Source organism: Schistocerca serialis, chromosome 11 (assembly GCF_023864345.2).
Source record: "Schistocerca serialis cubense isolate TAMUIC-IGC-003099 chromosome 11, iqSchSeri2.2, whole genome shotgun sequence".
Taxonomy (NCBI): Eukaryota; Metazoa; Arthropoda; class Insecta; order Orthoptera; family Acrididae; genus Schistocerca; species Schistocerca serialis.
Window position 1 is genome coordinate 103,314,662 of NC_064648.1, and position 18,052 is coordinate 103,332,713.

At 41.5% G+C, this 18,052-nt stretch overlaps 1 protein-coding gene across 3 annotated transcripts in view; it reads right to left on the reverse strand.

Annotated features, from left to right (window-relative positions):
* Nucleotides 1-18,052, reverse strand: part of LOC126427378 (transcription initiation factor TFIID subunit 10-like) — a 101,230-nt gene that overhangs the window by 17,077 nt on the left and 66,101 nt on the right. For all 3 annotated transcript variants that reach the window (XM_050089728.1, XM_050089726.1, XM_050089727.1), the window contains exon 4: nt 4,770-4,834. In XM_050089728.1, coding sequence (XP_049945685.1) covers nt 4,770-4,834 — 65 coding nt within the window. The remainder of the gene's footprint in view (nt 1-4,769; nt 4,835-18,052) is intronic.

Sequence of the window (18,052 nt, forward strand, 5' to 3'; positions counted from 1 at the left end):
GAATTTTAACAACTGTGGCTGCCCCATTAAGAGAACTCTTCATGCATCAAATTTTGACTGAAGAAAGATTTGTGCCATAATGGTGCCAAAAAACCTCAAAACTAAGCAGGTCAGCTGGAGAAACGTGTGCATCGATCTCGTTAAGTGGAGTGCTAATAACTACTGTAAAGGAACTTAATAATCTTTCTTATTGATAAATGTATAGATAATTATTCAACCCTCATACCAAAGATCCGCCTGAAAAGTATTAAACACTGACTGACAAAAGAAGCTTTACACTATTTGTTTATTAGTTTAGTATTAGTTACCTTTCATTGTTCTCATGTCCTGGTGATAAGACGTGCACTGTAATTTTAAGAAATTGTGTTATACAATGAAAGCTGCTTATGAAACAGAATGACTTTCTGATTTACGATACCATGGATTCCAGCTGCTGTAACTCTGGAAGGTTATTATTATTTTAATTTTATATGGAGAATTTAGATGGAGGCGACATCTTCACCATGTGAACGTGTTCATCTCTTTCCCTTTGTGACCACCAATATCAATTTCAATATATTTGGCGTGACATTCAGAACTTGGAATCTTTCTTTCCATTTAATTACGAAGTCCGATTATTTTCTATCCCAGACAAATAAGTGCATTTTTACCACAATTCTTTTCAACCCAGGCCACAGGAAATGATAGTACTTACAATGTACGTGCCTCTATCCCAATCGTACGTTCGCATACATTGAGTGTGTACCAATGTAACTATACTTACGACCCATTTCCTTCATAATATCATTCTTATTTTGTACCACTCACTCGCAACTGTGTGTGCTCTCTTATTTTGTGCAGTCAGTCAGTTGTAGTCTTTAATAACTTTACTTATAATATTCAGTTGCTTAGTTTCCACAATTGGCCTTTGCCCATGTCAAAACGGTGCTTCACGCGAAATACTTATTACCTGATCTTCATAATAACTCTCATTTCAAAATTACGACAATGGCTGACTAAGCTTGTAACAATTTAACATGGAGGTTATAACACAAATGGTTCAGTCACTTGATCATAGGTGATGAATCCTGGACTTCTGAGTACAATTCTGAGACAAAGCAGGAAAGTGAGGAGTGGCACACTGAGACACCTCTTCAACTGAAAAAAGCTCGAATGAGCAAATCTGAGGGGGGGGGGGGGGGGGGGGGGGGGGGGGGGGGGGGGAAGATGATTTGCTTTTTTGACAATAGCGGTATTGTGCATAAAAAATTTGTTCCTCCAGATGAAACTGTCAATGAAATGTTTTACAAAGATGTCATCAAAAGGCTCAGAAAAAGGGAGAATTGAGTGTGATCGGACATCGCAGACAATGCCCCACGTCACAAGGCCACTTCAGTTGCTGTATTTTTCACCTCAAAAGGCATTTACATTGTTCCACAGTCCCCCCTATTCACCTGATCTCAAGCCTTGTGACTTTTTTTCTTTTTCCGATATTGAAAATGTCTTAAAACGATGTAATTTTGGGACTCTACAGAAAATTCAAAAGAATGTGATTGACATGTTAAAGGGCCTATCAGTTTGTCTTTCAGAGCAAGACTGGGAAAAAACGACTCTACCAGTATATAGCTTCTGAAGGGAAATATTTTGAAGAGGACAGTATTATTGTTTGAAAGAAATATAAACTCTGGGAGATAAAAAATCAGTCATTAGTTTTCTCTCACACCTAGTATAATCAAATAATGTGTATAGCGGATGACCTAAGGGAGGTCTGTCATCAAAGAGTGGGACAGGCTCAAGCCGACGGGGGGGTGCGAATCTGTCACAGTGCACTGCGGCGAACGACGTGACAGTGCGTGTTAGCAAGTGGCAGATTTTGATTTCACTGATGACTGAGGATGTTCACTTTGCCTTTATTTTGGGTATTTTTTGTTTCTATCCTAGCAGATCATCTGATAGACATCAGGCTCTGGCAGATGATCACATTCCTGAAGAACTTATCGATAATGTATACAAAATTTACAGAACTAGTTTAATCTGTGTCGAGAAAGAGAGCAAATTATCAGAGTGCAGACGAATACCTGCAGCAGTACAACAGGGATGTGCACTTTCACCACTCTTGTTTATTACTTACATGAATAAACTCATCCAAGGGTGGAGACAAATGCTGTACAGCTTCATTCAAATCAACAGAAACACAAAGCTACATCCTTTACTTTTTGCACATGATTTAGCTCTTTTAGCACCTTCAGAGATGAGCTGCAGTATTCTGTACACAATTTACAGATATATCTGACAAATACAGTTGGAGGAGGGGGAAGCGGGAAAAGGGGGGGGGGGGGGGGAAGAATTGTATCCTTCTGTGGAAAATACCCTTTACCGAGTAAGAACGGTTTGAAAAACAAAATTCTAGAAAGAATGAACAGATTGATATACACATATCAAAAAAAGTTTTGCATCACCCCAGTTCCCAGAACTCCTGAAGAGAGACGTTGACTGTGGATATTGTATCACAGACACAGCCCCTATAACTGTTTAGAGATGCATCAGCAGCACCTATTAGATGGAAGGAGTCCAACAGCTGATCAGTTCCAGTCATTCCACCAAGAAGAAAGTACACTGCTCATGTTGTCTGTAGTTCAGCCGTGCTGAGACAGTCAGTACCACAGTTTGATTGTGTCAGTATTGTTACTTTGAAGGGAAGTGTCCACGCGTGTCGGAGTGAACCAAAGCGATGATGTTTGGACATGGAGAAGATACACAAAGACACAGGAACCATTGACGACATGCCTCACTCAGGTCCCCGCCCCCCTCCCGAGGGCGATTACTGCAGTGGATGACCACTGCCTATGCCTATGGATTATGGCTCAGAGCAGCAATGCCACCATGTTGAATGAATGTTAAATGATGCTTTTCGTGCAGCCACAGGGCGTCGTGTTACGACTCAAACTGAGTGCCATAGGCTGCATGATGTGCAACTTCACTCCCGACATCCGTGGCGAGGTCCATCTTTGAAACCAAGACACCATGCAGCGCGGTACAGATGGGCCCAACAACATGCCGAATGGACCGATGAGTGTCGCATATGCCATCAAGCAGACAATCGTGGGAGTCATGTTTGGAGGCAACTCGGTCAGATTGAACGCCTTAGACACACTGTCCAGCGAATGCAGCAAGGTGGAGGTTCCCTGCTGTTTTGAGGTGGCATTATGGAGGTGGGGCCGACGAACACTGATGGTGGTTACAGAAGGCACCGTAACAGCTGTACAATACGTTAATGCCATCCTCTGATCAATAGTGCAACCATATCGGCAGCATATTGGTGAGGCATTTGTATCCGTGGATGATAATTCGCACCCCCATCATGCACGTCTTGTGGATGACTTTCTTCAAGATAACAACATCGCTCGACTAGAGTGGCTAGCATGGTCTCCAGACATGAACCCTATTGAACATGCCTGGAATATACTGAAAAGGGCTGTTTATGGATGACGTGATCCACCAATTACTCTGATGGATCTATGCCAATTTACCATTGAGGAGTGGGAGAATCTGGACCAACAGTGCCTTGATGAACTTGTGGATAGTATGCCACGATGAATACAGGCGTGCATCAATGCAAGAGGATGTGCTACTGGGTATTAGACGTACCAGTGTGTGCAGCAATCTGGACCACCACCTCTGAAGGTCTCGCTGTATGGTGGTGCAACACACAATGTGTGGTTTGCATGAGCAATGAAAAGGGCGGATGTTTATGTTGATCTCTATTCCAATTTTCAGTACAGGTTCTCGAACTCTCAGAACTGAGGTGATGCGAAATTTTTTATTTATGTGTGTATTTAAGCTACAAATTAACATTTTTGCAAGAAACAGACTTAGCTGAAATAGTCACTAGATATACAAAAGCAGTGAGAATAATTAATAACATAATGAAAGCTTTCCCAGTCCAGAAGCTCAGTTGAATATGTTTATGAGACCTTAGCAAGACCTGTACTGTGCTACTGCAATTAAGCCTGGACAATAAAGGCAAAAGATGTGAAAAGACTTACAGCTTGTGAAATGAAAGACGAACAGCTGGTTATGACAAATGGGATCACAAAAGAAATGAAGATGTGCCGAAGGAACTAAAAATGGAACCCCTCGCACATAGTCAGAACTACCAAAATACCTGGAGAAAACATCTACACAAAATGAGCTCAAAGATGTCAAAATACACACTACACTGCTGATTAAAAGTCGGCAGGAGAATTTCTTGACGAGATCGTAACAGGTAGAGAAGCCTAATACTTGGAAGGAATATAATGACGACGTTTTGTTTATATTTCACAGTAAAGTCATATTTCAGTTTCCTAAGGTCATTCCTTCATATGCTGCTCTCTTTAAATCTAAGCGCACACACACATTAAAACACACGCAGGTGGTGTCCAACTTTTTTCATAATTTACAGTATAGCAGTGAGTGGGCCAGGTAGAATTTTCATAATTTACAGTATAGCAGTGAGTGGGCCAGGTAGAAATGTGGTAAAGAGAAGGGGTGACCCTCTTTTTGATTAATTCATTTACACACTGAGTGATTTTTTTAAACAACCTTAGATAAATGTTGAGTTGGGTTGAAAATGTCGCTGCAGCTTATTTCTTCCACATTCTGCTCCAACCGAACTAATGGTCTACCTAAGACGAACTCGATGTCATGAGACATCAAATATTTACCTATTTCCATCCGTCAGAACTGCTTACGTATAATCTCGATTTTTAACGTGAAACGATTAAGGCAGAGAAGTGACAACAACTTACATTCGGGGGTCCTCAGTATCGAACCCAGCTGTCTGCAAGTAATAGCTCGTGACTGCATCAGGAATCTGCAACAGAAAGTATGTGCATTTTCTACAGCATTCTGTTCCTGACTGACTTAAGAAATGTGTCTGAGGTACACCAAGTGTTTGTGAAAATCACACTGTCCTAATCTTCCCAACCTCTCGGTCGAAAGCTGGAAACGAAGCAATAATTCCATCACGTAAGTACTGCCTGTACGAACTGCAAAATTTGAAACTTTAAACAATTTAAAAGCTGGAGAAAGTACAAAAGCGTATATATTGGAAAATTACAAGGAGGCACAACTACTGGCCAATACATTGCTGTTAGCAGCCCAAATCCCAAGTAGCACAACTGGCAGATGGCTTTTTAATTTTTTCTTGTCTTCTTTCCTGCTTTCCACCAATTTAATTGTACTAGTTATTTCACTTATCATTTCTCCCTCTTAATCCATTCCACTTCTCACTCCGCCTTTCTGTCATCTTCGGACTGCTTCTGGAAAAGTGCTTACTGGTGCATATTTATACCAATACATTCTTACATTAAGTTCCCAGTATATTTATTGTATAATCCTCTCACTATGATTGGGACATATGTGTCATGGATGTGCTAATGAGGAGAGGTCACCAGCGATGGGATGGACTTATTGAAATCGTCTATGTGGTAGGCCCTCATTTGCGAATAACTGATGAAAATAATTTCAGAATTTCGCGTAATGCTCTACAGCTTCGACAAAGATAAATTATACAGATCATCTGTGTAAATGCAACGGTTATAGTACGAGCCTCGTATACTAGTGGTTGTAGGTTCAAATCTTGTTAGGCTCCTTGAAATCTTTACCTAAATGACTCTGATGATTATTTCCAATCAGTTAATGTGTTTAAATCTACACTCCTGGAAATTGAAATAAGAACACCGTGAATTCATTGTCCCAGGAAGGGGAAACTTTATTGACACATTCCTGGGGTCAGATACATCACATGATCACACTGACAGAACCACAGGCACATAGACACAGGCAACAGAGCATGCACAATGTCGGCACTAGTACAGTGTATATCCACCTTTCGCAGCAATGCAGGCTGCTATTCTCCCATGGAGACGATCGTAGAGATGCTGGATGTAGTCCTGTGGAACGGCTTGCCATGCCATTTCCACCTGGCGCCTCAGTTGGACCAGCGTTCGTGCTGGACGTGCAGACCGCGTGAGACGACGCTTCATCCAGTCCCAAACATGCTCAATGGGGGACAGATCCGGAGATCTTGCTGGCCAGGGTAGTTGACTTACACCTTCTAGAGCACGTTGGGTGGCACGGGATACATGCAGACGTGCATTGTCCTGTTGGAACAGCAAGTTCCCTTGCCGGTCTAGGAATGGTAGAACAATGGATTCGATGACGGTTTGGATGTACCGTGCACTATTCAGTGTCCCCTCGACGATCATCAGTGGTGTACGGCCAGTGTAGGAGATCGCTCCCCACACCATGATGCCGGGTGTTGGCCCTGTGTGCCTCGGTCGTATGCAGTCCTGATTGTGGCGCTCACCTGCACGGCGCCAAACACGCATACGACCATCATTGGCACCAAGGCAGAAGTGACTCTCATCGCTGAAGACGACACGTCTCCATTCGTCCCTCCATTCACGCCTGTCGCGACACCACTGGAGGCGGGCTGCACGATGATGGGGCGTGAGCGGAAGACGGCCTAACGGTGTGCGGGACCGTAGCCCAGCTTCATGGAGACGGTTGCGAATGGTCCTCGCCGATACCCCAGGAGCAACAGTGTCCCTAATTTGCTGGGAAGTGGCGGTGCGGTCCCCTACGGCACTGCGTAGGATCCTACGGTCTTGGCGTGCATCCGTGCGTCGCTGCGGTCCGGTCCCAGGTCGACGGGCACGTGCACCTTCCGCCGACCACTGGCGACAACATCGATGTACTGTGGAGACCTCACGCCCCACGTGTTGAGCAATTCGGCGGTACGTCCACCCGGCCTCCCGCATGCCCACTATACGCCCTCGCTCAAAGTCCGTCAACTGCACATACGGTTCACGTCCACGCTGTCGCGGCATGCTACCAGTGTTAAAGACTGTGATGGAGCTCCGTATGCCACGGCAAACTGGCTGACACTGACGGCGGCGGTGCACAAATGCTGCGCAGCTAGCGCCATTCGACGGCCAACACCGCGGTTCCTGGTGTGTCCGCTGTGCCGTGCGTGTGATCATTGCTTGTACAGCCCTCTCGCAGTGTCCGGAGCAAGTATGGTGGGTCTGACACACCGGTGTCAATGTGTTCTTTTTTCCATTTCCAGGAGTGTATTTTTCTATTTCTATTCCATTGTCGCACAATTTTTAATCAGCATATTAAATTTTTCAGTTGCTCTCATTTTTCTTCCTGTAATTCTTTTTTCGCTTGGAATTTTTGTGTTAATGATTTTAATTATTTCCGTGCATTAACATCGATTTAATTTCTTCCCTTTCATCATCCAATATTTCTGTCCATGTTACTGCGTTCATTATTCATTATTTCTATTCCTCAGTTTGCTAAAATTTCGTTTTACTTACAATCCCTTCTTTTGTTTAAATCTTCATTTGTATTATTTTGTTGATAGTGCAATAAGAATTAATGTTTTTAATGTTTATGTGACAATTGCCATCGAGGAAAATGTAAATCTTGTAACGAAAATTACATTTTTGACACCGTTGTACGAATAAATAAAGTATTTCATCTTTTCAAACAATGGAAAATCCAGGGTGGAATGTATAAGGAACATGTCCCCAAATTTTTAAAATGTCATTCTGAAACACCCGGCAGGTTACAATGTAGAACATGGGAGCACAAACGACAAGATTGTTTTTGGCCATCACTTGAGAAGCATAAAACATACAGAAGGTAGTATTTAAAATACTATGAAAATTTAACAAATACAGCCTACAGGAATGGAGTTAGACATATTTGAAGAATGCGAAATATATAAACAGAAAATAAAGGAGCCAGACAAACTGATGAACACACAGACTGAAATGAAATACAATAATTTTTCAGCTCTTTTTAAAAATTATTCAGTGAAGCAGTTAACTAATGAGATATCAGTAATTTATAAAATAGTGTGTTAACGTCTGAGACCCATATCAGTACAGTATACCGATATATGCATTTAGATGTAATGTTACAATCTCTGGAGAGACATGGCATATGAACACACAATAAAAACTAAAGATGCCTATTAAATTTTTATGTGTAAACAACAAAAGACACCTACCAAATTTTGAACGTGCCAAGACAATTGTAATACAGTCAAACAACATTCATTACATAAATCTCATGCAGAAACAAATGTAGTGTGTACAGTAAAACATCACAGATACAAGTGTCACACGAGATTTATTACGCTGCTGTAATCTCCCCACATAAAATGTTGGCAAATTTTATATTTCATGCTTTATTAATAATATTGCACCTCCAAATGTACATAATGGTTTGAGAATGAATAAAAAGGTTCCTACGCTCGTGACCTTATCGGTTGGGTCCTTCGTGACTAAAAAACCGTGACCTAGTCAAACGAGTTCCAATTTCAGTTGGTAAGAGCTGACGGTAGGGTCTGAATGTGGTGTAGATCCCACAAAGGGGACCCGAGGTGTCAACAAGGCAATGTGCCATCTGATGGTAGCTCCATAAAGGTGTGGGCTGTATTCACACGGAATGGACTTAGTCCTCTGGTCCAACTGAACCAATCATTACCTGGAAATAGTTCTGTTTGGCTACTTGGAGACCATCTGCTGCCACTTACAGAGTTTACATTCCCAAACAACAAAGGAATTTTAATGGACGACAAAGCGCCACATCACCCGGAGAATTCGAGCGAACGATTTTGCCACCCAGATCGCCCGACACGAATCCCAATGGACATAATCGGGAGGTCAGATCGTGCACAAAATCCTGTCCCGTCAACACGTTCACAATTACGGATGGCTGCAGAGGCGGCACGGCTTAATACGGGGTGTCCCAAAAAGAATGACCCGATTTTAACTTGTAATAATATTGAGACAAATGTCACTAGGTAGCTGAAACAGTGCTAGATGTAATCGGCACGGTCTGGAGTTTCAGAAAAAATCCACTAGATGTCGCTACGAGCACTGATCTGGAGCGTGCAGCCAGTCTCGTGCAATATGGCATCCGCGCAACAGAAGGTGTACTGTGTTATTGAATTTAGTCGTACTCAATCTGTGATCACAATTCAGTGGGCATTTCATATTCGATTTTGTGCTAAACCACCATCACCGAAGAACATTCGACGGTGGTATAAAAAGTTTGAAGAAACAGGGTGCCTCTGTAAAGGTAAAAGTTCTGGCCGGCTACGCGTTCCTGAACAAACAGTGGAAACATCCGACAAGCATTTGAGCAGAGCTCCAGCAAGTCTGTCCGTCGTGCTAGCCGAGAACTTGTGTTACCGCACACGACAGTGCGGCGTGCGTTACAGCGGCGTTTAGCCCTCAAACCGTACAGATTACAACTGGAGATACTGACAAAGCGAAGCGAGTGAACTTAAGCAATACTATTCTAGAGGACACGGAAGATGGCACTTTTATGTCACAGTTGATATTCAGCGATGAAGCAACTTTCCATATCAGCAGTAAGCTTCACCGTCATAATGTGCGTATTCACCAAAAGTGAATGTTTTTTGTACTGTTTTGCAAAGCAAGGTTTATGGACCCTAATTTTTTTGAGGAAGAAACTGTAACAGGAAATTCATATCTTGCAATGCTACAGTACTGGTTATTTCCACAACTTGAATCTGACAATTTCATCTATCAGCAAAATGGAGCACCTCTGCACTGGCACAACAATGTGCAGTTTCCTCGACATTGGACCGGGCGTACAGGACCACGAGACCAGGCTGTACACTCTTGGCCTCCTAGGTCCCCTGACTTAACACCATGTGATTTCCTCCTGCGGGGACATATTAAACAATGTGTTTACGATCCTCCCTTACCTCGTGACACTGATGAACTAAAAACCAGAATATCAGCTGCTGTAGCTTCAGTGACAGAAGACACCTTATGCCCAGTTTGGGATGACTTTGGCTATCAGCTAGATGTCATCCGTGCAGCCAATGGAGGACATATTGAACGTTTGTGATGGATTTTTATAAACTGTCTTTTCTAGTAATTTAGTATGCAATTTGTTGGTGTTAAGCCCTTCTTCCTAATAAATAATTCTATTTAAAATTGGGTCACTGTTTTTGGGACACACTGTATTTCTGCAGGGAACTTGGAACAGCTCGTCGAGTCCGCGCCGTGTCGGGCTGCCACAGCACACTGGGCAAAAGGAGGGTCGACACAATATCAGGAGGTATCCCGTAACTTTTACCACCTCGGTGTAAAAATGACAGTGTTGTTTATGTGTTTACTGTGAGAAGTGGAAGCAAAGTAAGGCATGACAGATGAACTGAGGAGGACATAAAAAGCAGACTAGCACAGCAAGGAGAGCTATCCTGGGTGAAATAAGTGTGGTAGTGTCAAACAATGACCCTAATTCGATGAAGAAATTTCTGAGAACACACGTCTGGAGCACGGAATTATACAATAGCAGGGGGATGCTGAGAAGAAGAGAATCGCAGTGTTTGGTATGTGGCACTGTACAAGGGAGCTGAACGGTGCAACAAGAGGTTCTTCAGAATAGCACACCTCACTTTTATCCTCTCAGGCTGATGAAAGATGTCTGTGAGAACTCGAAATGTAGTTTACATACCACTTGTTTTTTGGATATCACAGCTTGGCAGTGCCTTCAGAGGTTGAGAAGCAAAATGACATGTGTGAGAAGGTAAACAAAAAAAGTGCAGAATCATCACAAGAACTGCCACATACGAAGTAAAAGAGATCTGTTCACCCACGACGATAACAGAAGTTGTGTACGAAAATACTGAACATAAAATACAGAAGAGTTACTGCTAAGCTGTTTACGTCAATTAGTAGCTTGGACAGATTGGAGCTCTCTTCCAGCACTTGCACATTGCAGCAAGGTGAAAACCTACATCTACACAGATACTCTGCAAATCACACTTAAATGCCTGGCACAGGGTTCTTTTCGAACCACTTTCACAACAATTCTGTTACCCTCTCTCGAACAGTGCGTGGAAAAAATGAACACCTACATTTTTTCATGCCAGTTCTGATTCCTCTTATTTTATTATGATGATCATTTCTCCCTATGTAAGTCAGCATAAACAAAACATTTTCACATTTGGAGGAGAAAGTTGGAGATCAAAATTTGGTGACAAGATCCCACCACGACAAGAAATGTCTTCATTTTAATGATGTCCACCACAAAATTTGTATGATGTCCGTCACACTCTCTTCCCTATTGCTCGATAATACAAAACGTGCTGCTTTTCTTTGAACTTTCTCTACATACCGCCGCTGTCGACAGGGGATCTCAGGTTGATTCCATATTTCTAGATTTCCGGAAAGCTTTTGACACCGTTCCTCACAAGCGACTTCTAATCAAGCTGCGGGCCTATGGGGTCTCGTCTCAGTTGCGCGACTGGATTTGTGATTTCCTGTCAGGAAGGTCACAGTTCGTAGTAATAGATGGCAAATCATCGAGTACAACTGAAGTTATATCAGGTCTTCCCCAGGGAAGCGTCCTGGGACCTCTGCTGTTCCTGATCTATATAAATGATCTGGGTGACAATCTGAGCAGTTCTCTTAAGTTGTTCGCAGATGATGCTGTAATTTACCGTCTAGTAAGGTCATACGAAGACCAGTATCAGCTGCAAAGCGATTTAGAAAAGATTGCTGTATGGTGTGGCAGGTGGCAGTTGACGCTAAATAATGAAAAATGTGAGGTGATCCACACGAGTTCCAAAAGAAATCCGTCAGAATTCGATTACTCGATAAATAGTACAATTCTCAAGGCTGCCAATTCAACTAAGTACCTGGGTGTAAAAATTACGAACAACTTCAGTTGGAAAGACCACATAGACAATATTGTGGGGAAGGCGAGCCAAAGGTTGCGTTTCATTGGCAGGACACTTAGAAGATGCAACAAGTCCACCATAGAGAAAGCTTACACTACACTTGTTCGTCCTCTGTTAGAATATTGCTGCGCGGTGTGGGATCCTTACCAGGTGGGATTGACGGAGGACATCGAAAGGGTGCAAAAAAGGGCAGCTCATTTTGTATTATCACGTAATAGGGAAGAGAGTGTGGCAGATATGATATGCGAGTTGGGATGGAAGTCATTAAAGCAAAGACATTTTTCTTCGCGGCGAGATCTATTTACGAAATTTCAGTCACCAGCTTTTTCTTCCGAATGCGAAAATATTTTGTTGAGCCCAACCTACATAGGTAGGAATGATCATCAAAATAAAATAAAAGAAATGAGAGCTCGAACAGAAAGGTTTAGGTGTTCGTTTTTCCCGCGCGCTGTTCGGGAGTGGAATGGTAGAGAGATAGTATGATTGTGGTTCGATGAACCCTCTGCCAAGCACTAAAATGTGAATTGCAGAGTAATCATGTAGATACAGATGTAGATACTCCGTAAATCCTATCTGGTAAGGATCCCACACCATGCTGCAGTACTTCAAAAGAGGACAGGCAAGCATACCGTAGGCAGTCTCCTCAGCAGATCTGTTGCATCTTCTAAGGGTTCTGCCAATAAATCACAGTCCTTGGTTCACCTTCCCCACAACATTTTCTAAGTGTTGCTTCCAATTTAAATTGTCCATAACTCTATCTGCTAGGTATTTAGTTGAATTTACGTCCTTTATATTTGATTGATTTCTCGTGTAACCGAAGTTCAATAGATTCCTTTTAGCACTCATGTGGATGACCTCACACTTTTCATTATTTAAGGTCAATTGTCAATTTTTGCATCACACAGATATCTTATCTAAATCACTTTGCAATTGATTTTGATTTTCTAATGACTTTAATAGATGACAAATGATAACATCACCTGCAAACAACCCAAGATGGTTGCTGAGATTGTTTTCTAAATCATTTATATACACAAGGAACAACAGAGGGCCTATAACACTACCTTGGGGAACACCAGAAATCAGTTCTGATTTACTCAATGACTTTCCACCAATTACTAAGAACTGTGGCCTCTCTGACAGGAAATTACGAATCCAGTCAAATAACTGATACGATATTCGCAATTTCCCTAGAAGCCATTAGTGACAAACAGTGTAAAAAGCCTTCTGGAAAACTAGAAACAAGGAATTAATTTGAAATCCTTGTCAATAGCAGTCAACACTTCCAGTGAGTAAAGAGCTAGTTGTGTTTCACAAGAACAATGTTTTCTAAACCTGAGTGTCAATACACCATTCTCTTCGAGGTAATTCACAATGTTGAAACACAACATATGGTACAAAATCCTACTGCATATCAATATTAAAGTTATGGGTCTGTAACTTACTGGATCCCCCCCCTGCCAATCATATTGAAAACTAGGACCATGTTAACAACTTCAGTTCCTCTTCTTCCTTTGTTGTTGTTTCATATTTTTCCAGTATTCCCTCATTTTCTCCCCATGAAGTCTCTTCCTTTCTTCTGTCCATGTTGTTCCCGATTTTTTATTTCTACTGCTTTGGAAGCCTTCCAAATTTAGTATTTTGTTTTTAAAACAGTGTCTTTCTGCTATTTCTGATTCTTTGATGTTGTTTCTTTCAAGATCTTTTCTTACTTCTGTAATCCATGCTATTGTCGATTTCTTCTTCCAGAAATATAAGAGTATTTGTTTTGTTAGTCTATTTCCATCCATTCGGTAGAGATGTCCAAAAAAGGTTAATCTTCGTTTGGCCATTACTTCAGATATTTTTTCTATATTTTTGTAGATCTCCTCATTACTGCTTATTTTCCAACCATCTGCAGTTTTCATTGCACCCATTATTTTTCTAATAATCCTTCTTTCCAGTACCTTTAGTTTCTCCATCTTATAGTTCATCGTTAGGCATTCAGATCCATATAAACATTCTGGTCATACCACTGTGGCGTAGTGTTTTAGTTTTGTTTTTCTAGATATACATTTCTTGTTGCAAATATTTTTGGTCAAACCATATGCTCTTTCCATTTTGTTAATTCTTACATCTATTGCAGATTTTTCTAGTCCATTCTGTTGAGTAGTTTCTCCAAGATATTTAAATTTATTTACTCGCTCTATTTTACCTATATGTGGTTCTATGTATTTTGGTGCATTTTTTTATATTTGTCATGATTTCTTTTTTTTTCGGCTGAAATTTTGAGACCAGTTCTGTTAGCTAATTTTTACAGAATGTTTATTTGAGTAACTGCTTCTGTCAGGTTTTCTGAAAGTATTGCGAAATCATCCGCAAAAGCCAAGCAGTTTACTTTAATTCCATTTGTTTTCCTTCCCAGAGTTATTGGCTCAATTTTGTGATTTTTTAGCTCCGAATTCCAGATCCTTACTGGATTACTCTTATTGCCTTTCTTGAATATTGGTGTGACCTGTGCCACTTTCCAGTCCTCGGGTTACGCATCTTTCGTCGGGCGAACCCTTGTATACAATTGATAAGAATGGAGCTATTGTATCAGCATACTCTGAAAGGAACCTAATTGGTACACAGTCTGGACCAGAAGACTTCTTTTTTATTAAGTGGTTGCTTCACTACACTGAGGATAGCTGCTTCTAAGTTATTCATGTTGATGGCTGTTCTTAATTAGAATTCTCGAATATTTACTTTGTCTTATTTTGTGAACGAATTTCGGAAAGCTGTGTTTAGTAACTCTGCTTTAGCAGCATTGTCACTGATTGTGTCTTGCCGCTAGCATACTTTACAAATGTGCACAATCTCTCTGGATTTTCTGCCAGGTTTCGAGACAAAGTTTCATTGTGGAAACTGTTATAAGCATCTTGCACTGACGTCTATGCCAAAGCTCAAGCTCCTGTAAAAAATCAACAATCTTGGGGGTTTTGCATTTGTTTAAATTTGGCACTTTTTGCTGTTGTTTCTGCAACAGTGTTCTGTCACATTTTGTGTACCACAGGGGATCAGCTCCGCCATTTGTTAATTTATTTGGTATAAATCTCTAAATTGCTGTCAATGAATTCAAGCCGCATCTGGTCTAATTTGTTAATTTGGAAAGAATGGAGATTGTCCCTCACGAAGGCATCAACCGGATTTAAATCTGCTTTTTTGAAGAGATATATTTTTTGTTTATTTTTGGAGGATTTGGGAGTTACAGTGTTTAATCTCACTACAACAACCCTGTGTTCACTAATCTCTGTAACCATTTTGACACTGTTATTAGCTCAGGATTATTTGTTACTAAGAGGTCAGGTGTGTTTTCACAACCATTTACTACTCAAATGGGCTCAGAAACAAACTGCTCAAAATAACTTTCAGAGAATGCATTTAGCACACTTTCAGATGATGTTTTATGCGTACCTCCGGATTTAAACATGTATTTTCGTCAACACATCGAGGGTAAATTGAGGTCACCACCAACTACAAACCCGACAGAACATGACTGGAAATTGAGTATGAGGTAAAACTGACAGACACGCTTCAGGATGACAGATTGCACACAGAGTACAGTTCACAACCGGCCGTGAAACATCCACTTGATAAGGAATGACAGGAGTTGTTGAAGTTGCAGTGTTGTTTCGCTTTCTATATATAATTGGTATTATATACTCACATACAGTGCTGTTTCCCATGATGTGTCTTTTTTTAATGACAACAAACTCAGAATCCGTACCCTGCTATTCTCACTTTTTTTCATTCAATCACATGTCTGATCCGATGCAGCCTGCCGCAACTTCCTCAACTGTGCCAACCTGTTTGTCTCTGAATAGCACTTTCCAATGCTGAGAATAAAAATATGTGAAAAACACTGACAGGAGAACAGGGCAGAATGAAGAATGCATGTCAAGATACTGAGGAATAGCTTCCACTATATTGGAAGCAACTGTAGAGAGTTAACAACTGCAGGGAAACGCAGAGATTGGAATACGTCCAATAAATAATTTACAAATAACTCTATGGTTGAGGCATCTGCAACTGTGGTAGCACATTTTTTAGGAAGAACTCTGCAAACAGCCGTACCTTGAACCTATTTCATTAAGGCACTACTTTTTTCGTGGCTTGTAGCCACGTCACCAGGTACATATAAAAATTAAAACACGGTATACAAATAGTGGACAACCTTCACCACATCCTCAGGGTAGATAGTCAATGAATAAACTTCGTGCACTACGTAACGAGGACGCAGCAGAAAGATGGCAGGACACGGAGCCATCCAGGTGAACCACAGAAACTACTGGCTTTGCTGCTCTCGTGGAGTGAGGTGGTGAAGCAAAGACCTCCACCATCTAGCTCCAATCGACAGTGTGGCCAGTGGTTGCCGACGCTCACCTGGTTGGCTCCGTGTCACATCGACTTGCTGGCGCGTCCTCGTTACATAGCGTACAAAGTTTTCTGCTGCCCAGCTGTTTACTCGTCGACTATCTGCCTTACAGGAATGGTGAAGGTTGGGCCTTCTATATTCTCCACTATTTGTTTATCGTGTTTTAATTTTTATGTGCACCGGATGATGTGGCTACAAGTCATGAAATTGGTTGTGCATTAATAAAATTGGTTAGAGATACAGCTCTTCATGGACTTCTCACTACAATAATAAGTTACACTATTGGGAGTAAATTCAGGGTGGGCCGCATTAACAAGTCGGAAGACATACAAGAATAAAAGAACGCAAAGTACGAGTGTGCTGCCATTAAAAAAGAAACAGAATTTCACATGAGTAGATAATACCGATAATATTATATAATAGAGGGAAACATTCCATGTGGGAAAATTATATCTAAAAACAAAGATGCTGTAACTTACCAAGCGAAAGCGTTGGTATGTCGATAGAGACAATAAAAAACACACAAACACATACACAAATTTCAAGCTTTCGCAACCAATGGTTGCTTCATCAGGAAAGAGGGAAGGAGAGGGAAAGACGAAAGAATGTGGATTTTAAGGGAGAGGGTAAGGGGTCATTCCAATCCCGGGAGCGGAAAGACTTACCTTATGGGGGAAAAAGGACAGGTATACACTTGCATACACACTAATATCCATCCGCACATATACAGACAAAGGCAAAGAGGTTGGGCAGAGATGTCAGTCGAGGCGGAAGTACAGAGGCAAAGATGTTGTTGATAATATTATATATACAGGGTGTTGCAAAAAGGTACGGCCAAACTTTTAGGAAACATCCCTCACACACAAATAAAGAAAAAGATGTTATGTGAGCATGCGTCCGGAAACGCTTAATTTCCATGTTAGAGCTCATTTTAATTTGTTCTTCCACCTACGCTCAATGGAGCACATTATCATGATTTCATGCAGGATACTCTACCTGTGCTGCTACAACATGTGCCTTTACAAGTATGACACAACACGTGGTTCGTGCACGATGGAGCTCCTGCACATTTCAGTCGAACTGTTCGTACGCTTCTCAACAACAGCTTCGGTGACCGACAGATTGGTAGAGGCGGACCAATTCCGTGATCTCCACGCTCTCCTGACCTCAACCCTCTTGACTTTCATTTATGAGGGCATTTGAAAGCTCTCGTCTACGCAACCCCGGTACCAAATGTAGAGACTCTTCGTGCTCGTATTGTGGACGGCTGTGATACAATACGCCATTCTCCAGGGCTGCATCAGCGCATCAGGGATTCCGTGCAACGGAGGGTGGATGCACGTATCCTCGCTAACGGAGGACATTTTGAACATTTCCTGTAACAAAGTGTTTGCAGTCACGCTGGTACAATCTGTTGCTGTGTGTTTCCACTCCACGATTAATGTGATTTGAAGAGAAGTAATAAAATGAGCTCTAACATGGAAAGTAAGCGTTTCCGGACACATGTCCACATAACGTATTTTCTTTATTTGTGTGTGAGGAATGTTTCCTGAAAGTTTGGCCGTACCTTTTTATAACACCCTGTATATTACATATATTATATTATGCAAAGGATGGATATTGTGGAGATGCTGACTCACAGATAGGCACAATGAAAAGACTGAGTTGTGTTTACAGGTGTGTGTGCGTGGGGGGGGTGTCTAATTTACACGAATGGTTTTGGCCGATGTTTAACAGTCTTTTTGTTGTGCCTTTCTGTGACTCAGCATCTCTGCTATACAGTGAGTAATAGTCTATTTCTTTCCTAATACTGTCATTATTCCATCCTGGGTTTTCCATTGTTCGATTACAGACAAAAAGAGATGCAACACCACAAGTTCGTCACTGTTCCCGAT